Raw genomic sequence first — 17652 nt, forward strand, 5'->3', positions numbered from 1 at the left:
GAGGGAGCAGAATACACAAAGACGCACAGACAAAGAACTTGGTACATTTAGTATGGGCTTAGCAGATTGCAAAGAAGAGGTGGGGAGAGGGGAAGCTAGCCAGGTAGGTAGGGCTACAGAACAGAGGCCATGTTAAGCAATGTGGTAAAGCTGGGAGCTCTGGAAGAGTTTTAAAGTGAGGAGCGATAGGTCCAGATACGTAGTTTAGGAAGATCCCTCTGGATTCCAGGTGCAATAAAGGCAGTTAGGTTGCCTGAGATTGGTTTCTTCCAATCATGGGAAAATGTGTAGCAGCTACCCACAAACGGTTCAGTTGGGAGGATGGGGGATGGCAAGAATGAGACACAAGCTGAAGATATTTGGGTTCTTGTCCTATAATGGAGAGATTTACAGGTTTCCCACCTTGGCTAGGATTTCACTGGGGGAAGTTTCCTGGGAGAACTTACACTTCTGTCCCGTTCTTTGCAGATCACACCTTGTCCCTTCTTATTCCTTTGGAGAGAATGAGGTATACAATCAAGAGACCTTCCCTGAGGGCACATGGTTAAGGTTCTTCCAAAAAGCCTTCCAGGACACATTCAAAAAAATCCTGGGACTAAATTTCTGTACCTTCCATGGCCGAGGCCTCACTCAAGAATCCTGGGGCTTCCTGCCTTTCAATCGGCCCATTACCACTGTTGGTGAGATTTCTAGTATCTCTGAACCACCCTGGTTTTTGATTCCCATATCAAGTCCCAGGGGACCTGGAACACAGCTGTGATGGGCAATGGAAAGTCCATTGGGTGTGGTTGAGGGCAGGGTGGGGAGGACGACTGAACAGATAAGAGTTATGGCCATTCACAGTAGGACAGAGTTCAACAGCTATCATGAGAGCATCATTATTCCTTCAGTACTCTCCTGAGCTTGTTCTCATTCTCCTGAGCATGTGTGAGGTTAGGTATTTGGAAATTATGGGAAAGGATGAGGTTGGGACTGAAGAAAAAAAACAAAGGGGAGGGGACCCAGACACTGAGTTTCAGTATGTGGTCCCCTTTGAGGGATGGGTAATTTGAGTTGGGAGGGAGCTCTGATGCTTGTTTCTTCTTCCCCACAGTTGGGGAGCCCCTGCCAATCCCCAGGATTAAGAGGCCAAACAAGAAGACAGTGGATAAATACCACACACTCTACATTAGTGCCCTGCGCAAGTTGTTTGACCAGCACAAAGTTCAATATGGCCTTTCTGAGACCCAGGAGCTGACAATCATATAACAAGAGCTGAATTTCCCTATTATTGAACTCTCAAAGCATTGAGGGATCCAAGTAAGGTCACACAGAAGGAAGGAAGAATTTGGGGAGAGTAGAGGATCTCAGGTGTGAGATAGGAGCCAACCAAGCCAGAAAGTACTCAATGAGTCAAGTTTGGGGGAAGGAACTAGAGGAACAGGGGAAGACTGGGCAACAACCCTGACTCCAGCCAACTCTCTAATCAGAAGAATGAGAAGCCAAAGAACACTATGCTCCTTCCTCCTGAGCCTTGGTGACACCATCACTATTTGGGTTTAGACTTAGAAGACTTATTGAAAACAGGGATGGTTTGTTTCCTCCTAAACCCGTTCCCTACAATTTGAGACCACCACAAGATAAACTGGGGACTTGAACTGTGGTTTCCTGACCCAAGCAGAGAGGATTCCCTCAGTTGTGACACAATTCTGCATTGACAAAAGCTGTTGCATGCAGTTATGCTGTTTCTTTTATTAAAATAAAGCTCTAGATATATAAAACCAGATATGACTATTTCCTACTTATTTTTTGGTTCACTATTGTACTTCCCTCTAATCTGGCCAGAAAGCTGGTCTGTGGAGAGCCATTTTCCTCTTCATCTGCCCTTTATACTGCTCCTGACAGAAAATGTGAGGGAATGGAACCATAACTGCTGCACAGTGCAGGAGATAGGAGCAGAATGGTGGGGACTGACACTGAGGAGCCCATCCCTCCTGATCCCACATAACTATCCGGGGTCACAAAGGAGGGAGCCACAGACCATCCACCAGCTGTGAGTCTGCTTTGTATAAAGTACTTAACTGTGTACCAAGGACTATGCCATCATTTTCCAAACCTTTGTCTCTTAATGCTAACACCAACCCTGCAAGATTGCCATCATCTCCATTTCACAGTAGCTAAAACTCATAGAGGTTAAGTAACTTGCCGATAGCTCTGGATAGAACTATCATTCAAATACAGGTCTTACTAATTCCAATCCAAAGTTCTTTCTAATGCACCAATCACCACACTTTCTATTTCTCATTTCCTGGAGACCTATTAATCAACTTAATTTTCCTCAATGAGGTTGCATGGCACCCCACTTAAATTAGCTCATAAGTGTGGGGAAAAGATGACATGGATTCTACTCAGAGTGGTCCCCCTCAGAAAAAAATAACATTAATGAAAAAATTTTTCTATATCAATAGAATTAATTAATCCATACATTTATGCTTAATTGCTTTTTGCCAAGGGTGCCAAGACAGTTCAGTGGAGGGAAAGAATACTCGTTTCAATAAATGATGCAGGAGCAATTGTATATTCACATTAACAAAAGGAAAATTTGATAAATTGGACTTCACCAAAACTAAAAATATTTTATCTGCAAAAGACCCTCTTAAGGAGGGTGAAAAAGCAAGCTATAGACTGGGAGAAAGTATCTGCAAACCATATATCCAACAAAGGACTAGTGTCTAGACTATATAAATAACCCTCAGCAGTAAAAAAAAAAAAAAAAAAATCTAATCAATCCAATTAGAAAATGAGCAAAAGACATGAAGAGACATTTCACTGAAGAGGATTTATAGACAGCAAATAAGCACATGAAAAGATGTTCAATATCATTAGCCATTAGGAAAATTATAGTAAAAGTGCCTGATAATTAGCTTTTTTAAATTGTAATGTAAGTGCCTGATATTAACCTTTTTTGATTGCCAAGGCATTCATTTCAGAGACATCCATCTCAAATAAACATATTGGAAGCTACTTAATCAGATAAAGAGCCAGGCCACTCCATCCAAGAATTTTCCTTTAGAAAGCCCAGGGTGACCTAGGTAACTGAGTTTTTGAGTGACCCTGCTTCTCCCTCCCGTGCTTAAATTCCCACTCAAATTTTTATTTTGTTAATGTATCAGTTTACATTGGAGTTGTAACAAATTACCACAAACTTAGTTACTTAAAACAACAAATTTATTATCTTACAATTCTGGAAGTGAAAAACCTAAAAAAGGGTCTCAAATCAAGGTGTTGGCAAGATTGCATTCCTTCTGGAAACTCTAAGAGAGAATCCATTTTTTGCCTTTTCCTGCTTTTAAAAACTGTTCACATTCCTCACTTTGTTACTTGTGTTGGTGTTCTTAGATTCCCCAAGATAGAAATCAAGAGGAAACCCCAGAGAATTTCCAGACAGATTTTATTAAGCTTATGCTTGAGCACAAGGGAGGCAGCACAGAGGAAAAGAAGGTCCTCTGAACTGGCTGGGGGGGGGGGGGGTCTCTGCTAGGCTGTTTTTATAAGCTGGGGACAAAGTGGGCTTGCTCAAAAAGGCGGGCTTGTGTAGGGTTCAGGAGTGAAATTTTCCATGTCAGGGTGGGGTTACTTTCTCCTTCTGTAAAGTTGCTTGGCATCTATATCCGCATCTCCACACCTGCACTGTTGGGACAAGATGGTGGTGTTGCCAAAGGAATACTAAGCAGCTGTAAAAAATTAGGATCTCTTATCCCTGGAAACAGCATGGAGGGACCTGGAGAGTATTATCTAAGTGAAATAAGCCAGTCAGAGAAAGACAAGTATCACATGATCTCACTTATATGTGGAATCTAATGAACAAAATAAACTGATGAACAAAAAAGGTCAGAAACATTGAAGCATGCAATAGACTGACGTATTTCAGAGGGAAGAGGGGGGCAGGAGAAGATTAACCAATGAACTTATATGCATATATGTATAGCCCATTGGACAGACAATAGTGTGGGGAAGACCTGGGGATGGGCAGGAGTGGGGTGGAGGGGGTCAACTGGGGAAAAAGGGGACATCTGTGATACTTTCAGCAATAAAGATAAATTTTTAAAAAATTAAAATAGCCCTCCCTGGTTTGGCTCAGTGGATAGATTGTCGGTCTGCAGACTGAAGGATCCTGGGTTCCATTCCGGTCAAGGGCACATGCCCGGGTTACAGGCTCAATCTCCAGTAGGGGGCGTGCAGGAGGCGGCCAATCAATGATTCTCTCTCATCATTGATGTTTCTATCTCTCTCTCCCTCTCCCTTTCTCTCTGAAATCAATAAAAAACATTTTTTAAATTAAAACAATAGCAACCAAACAAAGAAACAAAACAAAGAGAAAAAAGAAGATGGTGGTGTTGCTCATTATCACCACCCAGGAAGGTCATATAGTGGCCAATCCTTGATCAACTGTGCATGTGGAAGAGTGGTTTTAACATTTTCTGGCTACCTGGTCTTATCTTTGCTTCCTAGACATTCAGTATTTTTCCATTCTCAGACCCAAGTCTCTATTGTGTCAGCTTTATGACCCTCTTCCAGCAAAGGCATCATTCTGAGCTCTGATTTTATTGTCACATCTTCTCTGCCTCTTACCTTCTTGGCTCCCTCTTATAAGGACCCTTGTGATTACATTGGGCCCACATAAATTATTCAGGATAATCTCCCCATCTTTCAATCATATCTGCAAAGTCCCTTTAGCCATGTAAGGTGAAAATTTAAAATTTCAGGAATTAGGATGTGGGCATTTGGTGGGGGGAACCATTATTCAGCCTACAACATGGCTCTTGTTTTGGTGTCATGTCTAAGAACACTTCTCCAAGCCCTAGGTCCCCACTATTTTCTCCCATGTGTTTTTCTAAAAATTTTTAGTTTTATGTTTTACATTTAAGCTCATGGTTCATTTTGAATTAAGTTTTATATAAATGATATGGAAATAATAAATTTTTGATTATGTACAAAGTGTAATCCAGAGCAAATGGAACCACTGTACCTCCCTCAGAGAATACCACAATGATGGTTCATTTCCTTCAAGTGTTTTCATTGACAGTATCTGATACAAAACAGAGACAACACACATGCCAAAAAGGAAACTATAGAATAATATTACTTATAAACAAAGATGTAAATCTCTTGAATAAAATAAGAATAAATTCGAATCAAAATTCCCTTAATAAAAGGTTCACTATCAAGAAGGATTTATCCCAAGAATTCAAATATGATTAAATATTAGAAAATCTATTGCTATGATATAACAATGGGTCAACAAAGAAAAACTGTGCAATTACCTTAATACATACTAAAACACATAAAATAAATGCCCATTCTTGAACAAAACCTCTAAAATCTACATATAGAAGATACTTCTATAATATCATAAATGGTATCCATCTCAAATCAATAGCCAACATCATATAATAATGAAACCCTATAGACATTTCTATTAAAATCAGAAACAGACCAAAAAATGTCCCTTACCAATACAGTTATTCATCACTCTTTTTAAATTTCTGGCCAAAGTAACACGTTGTTAAAAATAATATTCAAATGAGTACATTTAAAGATCTACTTAAGCAATTTATTAAGAAATTCATGAATCAGGTAGCATCCCACCTAGCAACTAGAAGAGTGTTCAAGGGGTTGTACAAAATGGAAGGTTTTTATAGGAAGAAGGGTGGGGTAAGGGAGCTGTTAACAAAAGAAAAAGGATTATTTTCTAACCAGAACATTTTCTTTTGTGGGGGGACAAACAGACAAGGGTATTTTTACATGCAGATTGCCTCTTCTTTTTATGGGGAGGGGTTGGAGAATACTAGTCTTGATAAATTACTTCATTGGTGTTGACCAGAAAATTCCAGACTGGTTGATTTAAGGTTTTGTTTCTGGGAGAAGTTGAAACAGCAATTAGGTCAGGAATTAAATCCAGGTTTGGTGTCATAGGCTTTAGCATAAGTGACACCATTTTGGGACTGTGTTTTTCTCTTTCATAAAATGAAACAAAGTTGAGAGGAATACATATCGGAAGGCACCAAAATTATGTTTAGAATCCCTTTATTATCAAAACTAAAGTCCCCGCAGTAATACCCAAATCCTTATTTACACTGATACAATATCAATTGATAATAAGCTGAAGTGTGGGAGAAGAATAAGAACAGGGTAGGAGAGATAAGCAGGAATCAAATTACACAAGGTGTTGGAGGTCATGTTAAGTACTTTGGATGCTATTCTGAGTTATATGGAAAACCACTGAAAAGTTTTGTATAGGGAAGTAACAATATCTGATCCCTTTTTAAAAACACTCTTCAATTAGTTTGGTCATCTTTCTTTAAATTTTTTTTTACTCTCCCCATATATGAAAAAATAAATCAGTAAAAAAGAAAAGCTATAACTTAAAATTAAAATATTGTATTTTGACTCCATTAATGCATAATGAGCCAAGCAACAATTTGGACCAAAAACAACAACAACAACAAAAAAAAAACCAACAACAAAAAAACAACAACCACCCAACAAAAAACACACCATCTTGCTTAAAGAACACACAAAAACAACCAGCATGAGCTCTCCAAGGAAAACATTTTATCCTGAGCAAAGTGTACTTCTGATTTATCAGGGACAAAAAGGGAACTGTTTGTTGTAACATCAGAATTGGGAGAGGGGGTATCTGCAGGTCCCGTCACAGAAGCGTTGAAGAAGTTCCTGGCAAAGTTAACTGAATTCATTGAAGAGGAAGGCAACTATGTCCAAATAGGTGTCTAATATCAATGAAACAGGACTTTGTGTAATCTAATGTTATCACAAATCTATAATCCCAAGAAATACAAATCAAGGCCTGGGTACAAAGCAGAGGCGTTTGAATTGGTAGATTTTCAAAGGAACTCAGCTATAAAGATTTTATTGAAATGACAGAGCAAGAGGTCACTGTTAGAGTTGCCATAAAAATGAGCCTGCTCCATATATTAACCATGTGTCAATACACGTCATCAACAAAAACTTTCCAGAAAGATGACCCTATTCTAAAATGCACTTGGAAAGTCTTGAGAGTAATAAAGAATACCTATGTTTATTCAAGGAATATTTAGCAGAAAAATGTGACACCTTAATTCCAAACTTAAATAACTTGTATTCTTTCTTTTAAAAATTGAAACATAATTCACAGACCATATAATTCATCTTTTTTAAAGTATACAATTCAGTGTGGGTTTTTTTTTTCCACATAATCACAATGGACATCTTAGACAAACCAGCCCATGAGGGAAAATAACCTCCAAAAGAAGTATTTATGATACATCATTTCTATTTAGTGTTTTGCTTTGCATAGTTAATAAAGGTTTTAAAAATATATATATTTGTATTTTCTTTTCATTATCAATTTTGGTATTTTTACAGTGTGAGATGAGTTTTTATGAACAAATTCCAATGAACAGGCATCCCTCGTTTTATTGTGTTTTGCATTATTGGGCTTCACAGATGTTGCAACTACAAAACCAGGTCAAAATGATCCTATCCTGTTTGATGAGGTGCTGAATTGTCCAGAGACAACAGATCAAAACCACAAGTCACAGCTGCAGCATGTGCAGAGGAGAGAACATTGGCCTCCAGCTGCACCCAGAACCAAAGTCTCTTGCCTCCCACCCCCATCCCCCACCCCCACACTGAGAGTCAAGGGACCTGGACATAACTGGAATTTGAACACCGGAACCCTTTCAGAAGCCAATGGAGTCTATTGTACAGGAAGATCCAGTGTTGACGCCCCTTTACTCAGTGGTTGGCAAACTGCGGCTCGTGAGCCGCAGTTTGCCGCTCCGTTGACTAATGAGTTTGCCGACCACTGCTCTAAATGGCCAAGTTCCAAGGTCTTCCAATTAAAAATTGCCCCACCAGCACTTCCACAGACCTGTTCCCCCAACCCTTGGCCTGGTCCATTGAACAAGATGGATTTGAGTCATCATTAAGTCTCCTGTCTTCTCCATTGGCACCTTCTTGATCAATAAACCTTTCTTTATTCCAAACTCTGATGTTTTGAGTTTTGGCCTTTCAAGCATGGGCACATGGACTTTGGTTTGGTAACAATGTTACATTTTTTACAAATCAAAGGCAAGACCGACCCTCCACCAGCAAAAAGATTACCACTTGATTTATTGTGATACTCCCTTTATCACAGTGGTCTAGAACTCAACCTACAATATCTCAAAGTATGACTGTATTATATTGTAACAATAGAATATGAGTTTACCTTATGAGAGCTTAATTACTGAACTTGGTCCAGGAACCAAGAGTCTACAAGTTACTTGCAAACAATGATTGTTTAAAAACTCAAGAGAATAAACTGAGAAATTGTTAGAATTGATAAGAGTTCAGTGCAGTGTAGCTAAATACATGATAATATATACAAAAATCAATTTTCCTATAAACTAATAATAAGCAATTAAAATAGACTAAGAAAAAGATTACAAAATTTTATTGTGACATATAAAGGAATGGGTAAATAAATGGAGAGATATACCATGTTCCTGGATAAGAAAACCCAGTATTGTGAAGATATTATTTCCAAATTAAATTGAATGTTTAATGCACTGCCAATTAAAATTCTAATAGAGTTTTGGCACTTGAAGTTATTCTAAAATTCATCAAAAATACCCAGGCAATTTTTGAAAATGAAGGGTAATGAGGAGGAACTAGCACAACTAGATGTTAAAACACATTATAAATATTCAAACATTAAAACAGAATAGTATTGGTACAATAATAGATACATAGGTCAATGGAATAGAACACAGAAACAGAGATAGATAGACAGATAGATAGATTTACTATATCTATATCATATAAGTCTATCCATGCCATATCTTGGAAATATTGCAGGTTCAGTTCCAGACCACCACAATAAAGGGTATTACACAATTTTTTTGTTTCCTAGTGCATATAAAAATTATGTTCACTCTATATGGTAGTCTATTAAGTGTGCAATAGCATTATGTCTAAAAATGTATCTAACTTAATTAAAAATATTTTATTGCTAAACAATGCCAACCATTATCTGAGTCTTTGGCAAGGTATAATATTTTTGCTGGTGGAGGGTCTTGCTTCAATGTTGATGAAAATGCAGTATCTGTAAAGTGCAATAAAACAAGGTATGCCAAGACTGAACACAAGATAAAGAAGGCCTCACAAATAAATGGGAAGGGGTAGATTGTTCACTAAATGGTATTATAGTGGAAATATGTATCTGAGGGATGAGCTATAATGTCACTTGAATACTGTATACCTAAATACAGGGTGGGGCAAAAGTAGGTTTACAGTTGTGAGTATGCAAAACACAGTTTATTCTTGTATTATTATTTATTAATTATTGTATTATTTTTCATATGAACAACTGCAAACCTGCTTTTGCCCCACCCTTTATATTCTAATTAGATTTAAGAATTTAATTTAAAGCTCTAAACCATAAAAATAGCGGAAGAAAATGTGGGAACCTCAGGAAATGGGCTCAGGGTTTAGTCTCTCTGCTTATAGTTCCCTCATGTTCTCTTCCCTCATGAAGTTTTTCCTTGGCCTTGGTGTTTTCTAGGCAAAAGCAAGAGCCAAACCCAATGCACAACACTGTTGTCTGAGTGTGCAGCAAAATCAGTGGCCAAGGTCCCTCAGAATTTGTTGAGCTGAAGAACTGAATGGGGGCTCTGCACAGGCATCCCTGAACAGGCTTTCCTCAAGTGCCATAAGCCCAAGCTCATTTCTGTCTTGTGGCTGCATAACATAACAAGAGAGTATCAAGAGGTCCAATGGAGAGAGGTTGGAGGGAAAATAGATGAAAGGAAGGTTTCCTTATTGTGGGGGTGGGGGGAGGAAAGAGCTCCCACATCCAAGACTATCATAGGGAACTCACCCTTTTGGGGTATCCACAAAGAAACCACCACAGGACAGTCTCAAGGCATAATGTCTGAGTTAAAACTAAGACTTTTTAGAGCCTAATCTCAGTATCTCAGGACCTGGTGGAGCTTTTTCTCAATAACCAGTGTTCTTACCCCCAGTAACTGGAGGCAAATTGAGCTTAGGGATGGTGTAGGACTGGGAACTGGTGAGTCAGAAAACAGAGCAGTTAAGATGATAGCTGGAGGGGGACTCCACCCGCTTGGCAAACCCAACTGCCTGGAGGTAAGCCAGGGGACACAGGCCAAAAGCATCTGTGCAAACAAGTCATCCCTGAATACAAGCAGACTCTGGGAGATGCCTCACTCCTTATCCCCAAGATCTCTCACACCATATGACATATACAGGTCATTACAGCACCTGCTGTTTGTAGAGGATTAGTAGTTCAGCAAATGTGTGAAGCTGAATTGCTATCTGTCCCACCTCACTCAGTGCTTTCAAGCTATCACAACATGATTTTTTCACTATTTTAATAAATGCTTATGGCATTCTTACAATGTGACAGGCACTATTCTAGATGTAGCACTGAATAAAACAAAGACCCTGCCCTCACAATGCTTATCAAGCAAGCAACACCACCAGATACTGATAAGTGCCATGAAGAAAAAGAAAGTCGATAAGGGGTCAGTCAGTGTGTGATGAGGAGTCCTATTTCAGCAAGGGTGTTGAGGGAGAACTTCCTTGGAAAGGTTCTATTTGAACAGACATCTGAATGAAGTGAGGCAGCCAGTCATGTTAACATTGGGGGTAGATCAGTCCTAGTGGAGGGACCAGCAAGGACAAAAAGCCTGAGAGGAAATCTACTTGGCAGACTCAACCAACAGCAAGATTGCCTGGTAACTTGTTAGAGTGGAGTGAACTGGGAGGATGGAAGATGAGATGGAGGCAGGAAAGTTAGATGAGAGAGCCAAGACCTCAAGCTCTACCCCTCCCCTTCTCCATCTTGGCTAGAACATTCATAGACCAGACCTTCACTGACCACCTGTTCCCCGCTTCCCTCTCCCCAGTTACCTCGAATTGGGAGACCAAAAATAAATCGCTATCTGGAGAAGAGAGACAAGGACCAGCTGCATGGGCAGTCACCCCACCAGCGTGAGAAGCAGAGGACCACCCTATCCCATCCTTCCCACATATAATAAAAACCTTATACCCAGACCCGATCAGAACATCTGATTCTCTGATGTCAACCACCTCACTTCTTAAATGCATAGTATCACTTTAATAATTTTGCTGTGCTTTACTAAATCCTTCTGTCACACTCTCGAATTCCTTCTCGGGCCATGACAGGAACCTGGATGGGGTTGAGACCTCCCTTGGCCTCCCTGGGTGCCACCCAGTGTCAAGGTGAGAGAGGTAGAGATCAAGTAGACCCTCATAAGCCAATGTGATGGCTTTGGATTTTCTGCTGAGGTGAGGAGTTGTTGGAATGTTTAAAAAAATTTTTATGAAACATTTTAAAGATACACAAAACTAGAGAAAATAGTATAATGAACCTCCATAAATGTCACCTGGGTTCAACAATTATCAAGATACTGCCACTTGTTTCATCTATTCCAACTTTTCCTTTTTTTTTTTAGCAGAAATGTTTTAAAACAAATTTCACCCTTATGTATCTCACGTCTAAAAAAATGACCGTTTTCTTACATAACAATAAAGCCAATATCACACCTTAAAAATGGCTATAGTTCCTTAGTGTCATCTGATATTCAGTCCATAGTCAAATTTCCCTCATTGCCTTCAAAATGTGGGGTTTTTTTTTACAGTTGGCTTATGGCATTCTATAGTTATTTTAATGTAAAACAATCATCCCTTTCCTTTCCCCCATTTTTAAAATATCATTATCTTATTGAAGAATCTTGTAAAAGTCCCATATTCTGTGTTTGTCTGTCAGCCTTCTCATAGTGTCTAACTTGTTTCTTTATTCCTCCTATTTCCTGTAAACTGGAAGTTAGCCAGAGTCTTTAGATTCAGGATCAACTTTAGAGGAAAGAATACTTTATAGGTAGATATAGGTAGATACTTCACACTGGGACTATCCCCCTTTTAGTACTTGTAAGATTGATTGAAAGTATGGGTGGTGATAGCTTGATCTTTTTCATTGTGACATTCCACATCAACCTTTCACCTCATGGTTTTAGCAATCAGTGATAATCATTGCATGACACAATTCTTTCATAAGAGGTTTTACAATATTTTTCTATTTCTATCATTCCATCCACACTTATTAGCTCACTTAATGCATTTTTAAAATATATGTTTTATTGATTTTTAGAGAGAGGGAGGGAGAGAAAGTGAGCGAGAGAATCATCAATTGTTGTTCCACTTATTTATGCATTCATTGGTTGATTCTTGCATGTGCCCTGACTGGGGATCCAAACCACAACCTTGGCATATCAGGACGACGTTCTAACCAACTGAGCTACCCAGCCATAGCCATAATGCTGTATATTGATAAGTCTCACTTCCAACTCTACCCCTTCTAATCTCCCTTCCCTCTCCTTACAGGTAAGCATTTTTGTTAATTTGAGGTTTTTATCCCCTTCTAGAGTTCTTTTTGCAACTAGAAGCATTTGTATTATATACATTAGCATATATATATGTATATATTTGTATTCTCCCCCTTTTTGACAAAAGTTGTATTACTACTGTGTTTCCCCGAAAATAAAACATCCTCCGAAAATAAGACCTACTTACAGGTTTCCTTCTGAGCGAAATATAAGGCATCCCCCGAAAATAAGGCCCCCAGGCTCTGTCTCAGAATGAAAATTAATTTACCGTAAACTGGTCGCTAGGGCCGCCCTGACTGGCGTCTAGCAACCAGTGACCTTACGCGGAGTCCTGACGTCACTGCTGTGTGGAGGCGGAGCGGAGGTCGGAGTGAGCAGTGAGCGCGGGGCAGGAGAGAGGAGGAGACTTTCGCAGATGCGTGTAGAAGAACAGGAGGATTAGAGCGGATGGGACGCGGCGACGGTGGTGAGTACTGGTCTGTCTCTGGTGACACTACCTGATGCTCGCAGCCACCTTCATGATGACTGAAGGTTCTCAGTCAGTGGCAGACCCTGCTCCAGCTCAGATCCAGGCCCCAGCAAGCCCAGTGAAAGTCCCCAGGCAGGCCCCAGGGGGTAAATGTCTGATAAAGGGGTAGGAGGGATGTCTGGTGAAGGTGTTCAGTGGCACAGGGGTGGGGGGAGGGGGATCGCTTAAAATGACACAGGAGGATCAGAGGGGGTAATCAAAATGACACAGGAGGATCAAAAGGGGTTACTAAAATGGTAATCCCCCCTCTGATTCTCCTGTGCCATTTTGATTCCCCCTTCTGATCCCCCCTGTGTCATTTTGAGTGATCCCCCTCCCCCCACCTTGATACCCCAATTCCTTTTTTTTTACCCCTAGAAATGAGCACAAAAAGAAAAAGCTACTCCGTGGAGTACAAGAAAGGAATCGTGGAAGACTCTTGGGGCCAAAATCTTACTGCTTTCTGCAAAGAGAAGATGTTGAGTATCGATTGGTCCGAAAATGGCGAGCAGAGTATGGTAACCTCATTGAACAAGTGGACAAGGGAAATGCTAAAAAGCGCAAGTGTGGATCAGGTCGGCAACCATTATTTTCCGAGCTGGAAGACCTGATCTGTGAATGGGTTGTTGACAGGAGAGCAAAGGCTTTGGTTGTGAATAGGGCTCAGATTCAAGAATTTGCCCTTGCAATGGCACCACAGTTTGACATAGCCCCCGAAGACTTCAAAGCATCACAACACTGGCTGGATAATTTCCTTCAGCGAAGTGAACTGTCTTTAAGAAGATCTACAACATTGTTTAGGTTGGAAGATACTCAAGTTATTAAGCGAGCACTTGCATTCAAGTCCTTTATTGATGATGCTGACTTCTCTAAATACAATCTTTCCAACATGATTGCTATGGATGAAACTGCAGTGTTTATGGGCCAATCATCTCAAACAACAATTGAACAGCGGGGTGCCTCCTTAGCGTACATTCCCTCCACTGCTTACGAAAGTGCACGTGTTTCCTGTATTTTGGCAATTCGTCTGGATGGCACTAAAATCCCACCTTTAATCATTTCTAAGGGCAAGAAGGAAAAGATTGAACGTGTTTTGGGCGTTTTTATTCTTGAAACTGAAAAAGCCTGGGCCACACAAGCAGTTATAAGGAAGTGGGTCGATTTAATGCTGCCGCTTGTTATGCGAGGGAGCCAAAGAAGTCTGCTAGTCTGGGATGCAGCCAGCACTCACCACGCTAAAGACATGAAGACATTTCTTCATGAAAGAAAAATAGATCAGATAATGATTCCCGCAGGAATGACGGCCTATCTCCAGACTCTTGATATTGCAATAAACAAGCCATTCAAAGACAATTTGTGCATGGAAATTAATGACTACATTGAAAATAGAATGGAGAGAAATCAGCGTGGAAACTTTGTGAAACCTAAACTGCAAGAAGTTGTGACTTGGGTGAAGAATTCATGGGAGAAAATCACTGACAGTTGCATTGCAAATGCACTGCGAGCAGGCTACCTTGACAAGAAGTACTCATTTAAAGACAGTGCTATTGCTAAACATGAGAGATTTGGTCCACTGATTCTGAAAGAAATGAAGTCACAAGAAATTCACCAGGGCCGAAACCGGTTTGGCTCAGAGGATAGAGCGTCGGCCTGCGGACTGAAGGGTCCCAGGTTCGATTCCGGTCAAGGGCACGTACCTTGGTTGCGGGCACATCCCCGGTGGGAGGTGTGCAGGAGGCAGCTGATTGATGTTTCTCTCTTATCGATGTTTCTAACTCTCTATCCCTCTCCCTTCCTCTCTGTAAAATATCAATAAAATATATTTTAAAAAATTAAAAAAAAAAAGAAATTCACCAGGAAATTCAGGAATTGGATTGTTATGATGATGTTCCAGAAGATGATGACATGATTGTCATTGAATAAATGAGTAAATTCTTGATACTGTAGGATTCACAGTTTGTCTGGTTTGTGTTGACAACTACCGTACTACCATACCGTATACAGGTAATAAATTTCCTTTATTTTCATTTAACAATAAATGTGTACCGTATTCTTCTTCATGGAAAAATAAGACATCCCCTGAAAATAAGACCTAGCGTGTCTTTGGGGGCAAAAATTAATATAAGACACTGTCTTATTTTCGGGGAAACACGGTATATATGCTATTCTGTATCTTCCTTTTTCATCTTAACTATATCCTGAAAATCACTCTATATCTCTAGATCTTCATTGTTGGAGGAAGAGCTTCCTTATTATTGGTTTTGATCAAGAGAATGGCAAAATCTGACTTATAGTTTAGAATCTTCCTCTGACTGGCTTATAAAAAATAGATTTTAAAAGAGCAAATGCCAAAGGAGAGAGATCATTAAGAGGATGCTACAATTATTTAGGGAAATGTGATGAGCCATCTTGAATCATCCCAACACCCTAGGGATGGAGGGGCCTGGCACCCTGACAACTTCACTGAGTAGACCTGCACAACAGCTCAGACATCTCACAATGTCTGAAAGAGAGAGAAATATATCTTTATCTTATTTAAGCTACATTTTATTTTGTATCTCTGTCACATCCACTAAACCTACATCCTACCTAATGCAAATCATTCTAGTTCTAACATGCTCTGATTGCCATGACTGGAAGTCAAGACAACTTGATTCTATTGGTAATGTGACCATAAGCAAAGAAGAGCTGAGAGGGTGTTCCTGATATAGGGAATATTATAGATGAGGTTTCAGAGGCTGTGTAATTTGGCCTTTATCTCATAAGCAATAGAGAGTCCCTGAAGGTGATAATAGGAATTTTCAAAAGATTAAGTGAGTAGTAGTACAGAAGGAAAGATACACCAGAGACCAGGAGACCAGATAGGAACCCAGGCTTATGCCTTGCTTCTATCCAACAGGTAGTCACTGATGACCCAAGAGAACTTATTTTCTCAATGACTTACCATGACTAACTCTCAAACCCCACTTCTTACAATATTCTGTACTTGTTGCCATCTCCACTCCAGCTTGCTGTTCCTTAAATACACTCCTTGAACAAGTATGCTCCTGCCTGGAGGGCCTTTGTACTTGGTGTTTCCTCTGTCTGAAATGGTTCTTCCCCTAGATAGCCACATGCCTTCCCTAACCAATCTACCTAAAATGGAAGCCCGTTTCCCATTTCTCTTACTTGGATTTATTTTACTTCACAGAATGTATCACCACTTTACATTATATTATATGCTAACTTGATTTTTGTTGTCTTCCCTCCCTAGACTATAAGCATCAACATGTAAGTGTAACCCCAACACCTAAAACATTGCATAAAACATAGCTGTCACACAATAAGTATTTGTTGAACGAATGAATGAATGAGATATTAAATAGATTTCACTTAAATCCTTCTACCAGTACTTCAAGGAGTGTTGGCTAAAGAAAGTGTGAGTCAACAGAGGTAAAGAGGGAAGGGCTAGAATGGAAAACGCATCCCTGAGCCCTGGCCAGTGTGGCTCAATTGGTTGGAGTGTCTTCCTGTGCAAGAAAGGTCAAGGGTTTGATTCCCAGTCAGGGCACATACCTAGATTATGGGTTTAGTCCCCAGTCAGGGCGTGTATGGGAGGCAACTGATCAATGTATCTCTCTCACATGGATTTTTTTATATCTCTCTCTTCTCTCTCTCTCTCTCTCTCTCTCTCTCTCTCTCTCTCGATTTTTATCTCTCTCCCTTCCTAAAAATCAATAAAATAAAATAAAAACTCAGTCCTGAGACTAAAATCACCGGGGAAAGAGCTTGAAGAGGATCTAAGAAGCTTAGCCAAGTCCCATTACAGACTTAAAAGCACTCAGATTAACTTTTGTAGAGATTTTAAAGTTTTATATAACTAACTAAATCTACTATTTTTGCATCCCTGTCTTTTTCCTAAAGTTATAAATTTGTTTAAAGAACAAAATTTTAAACTTTTGGAAGAAAATACAAAAAATAACTTCATAACCTTAGAGTGGGGAAGACTTTTTTAAATGACACACAAAAGTACAAAGCTTAAAAAAAAAGGATTGAAATTCAATCACATTAAAATTAAGAACTTAAAAAAATATCTTAAGCCGAAACCGGTTTGGCTCAGTGGATAGAGCGTCAGCCTGCGGACTGAAAGGTCCCAGGTTCGATTCCGGTCAAGGGCATGTACCTTGGTTGCAGGCACATCCCCAGTAGGGGGTGTGCAGGAGGCAGCTGATAGATGTTTCTCTCTCATCGATGTTTCTAACTCTCTATCCCTCTCCCTTCCTCTCTGTAAAAAATCAATAAAATATATATAAAAAAATATCTTAAGATAGTGAAAAGACAACCTACAAACTAGAAGAAAGATCATTCATTCAGCAAGTATTATTGAGCACCTACTATGTGAAGGCACTGTTAATGGTTCATAGGATAAACCAGAGAACAAATCAAAACAAAATCCCTGCTCTTGAAGTTAATTCTATTGAAAATGTGTTTACCACAGGCCAGGCACCATTCTAAGTACTTTGCATATACGACCACTGACCTAGATTCTCGATTCCAATAATTACAGGCTGTTGCTGTTCCTTGTGATTAAGCCCCTATCCCAGTGGTTGGCAAACTCATTAGTCAACAGAGCGGCAAACCGCGGCTTGCGAGCCGCATGTGGCTCGCGAGCCACAGTTTGCCGACCACTGTACTAACTAATTTAATTGGCAC

General features: G+C 39.8%; 1 protein-coding gene across 1 annotated transcript in view; it reads left to right on the top strand.

Annotated features, from left to right (window-relative positions):
* Positions 1-1248, top strand: part of DGAT2L6 (diacylglycerol O-acyltransferase 2 like 6) — a gene marked incomplete at both ends in the record, with an annotated part of 28761 nt that extends 27513 nt beyond the window's left edge. The window contains 2 exons of the mRNA XM_080653974.1: positions 469-680; positions 1094-1248. Coding sequence (XP_080510100.1) covers positions 469-680; positions 1094-1248 — 367 coding nt within the window. The remainder of the gene's footprint in view (positions 1-468; positions 681-1093) is intronic.
* Between the last annotated feature and the right edge of the window lie 16404 nt (positions 1249-17652).

Source organism: Plecotus auritus (assembly GCF_963455305.1).
Source record: "Plecotus auritus genome assembly, chromosome: X".
Classification (NCBI taxonomy): domain Eukaryota; kingdom Metazoa; phylum Chordata; class Mammalia; order Chiroptera; family Vespertilionidae; genus Plecotus; species Plecotus auritus.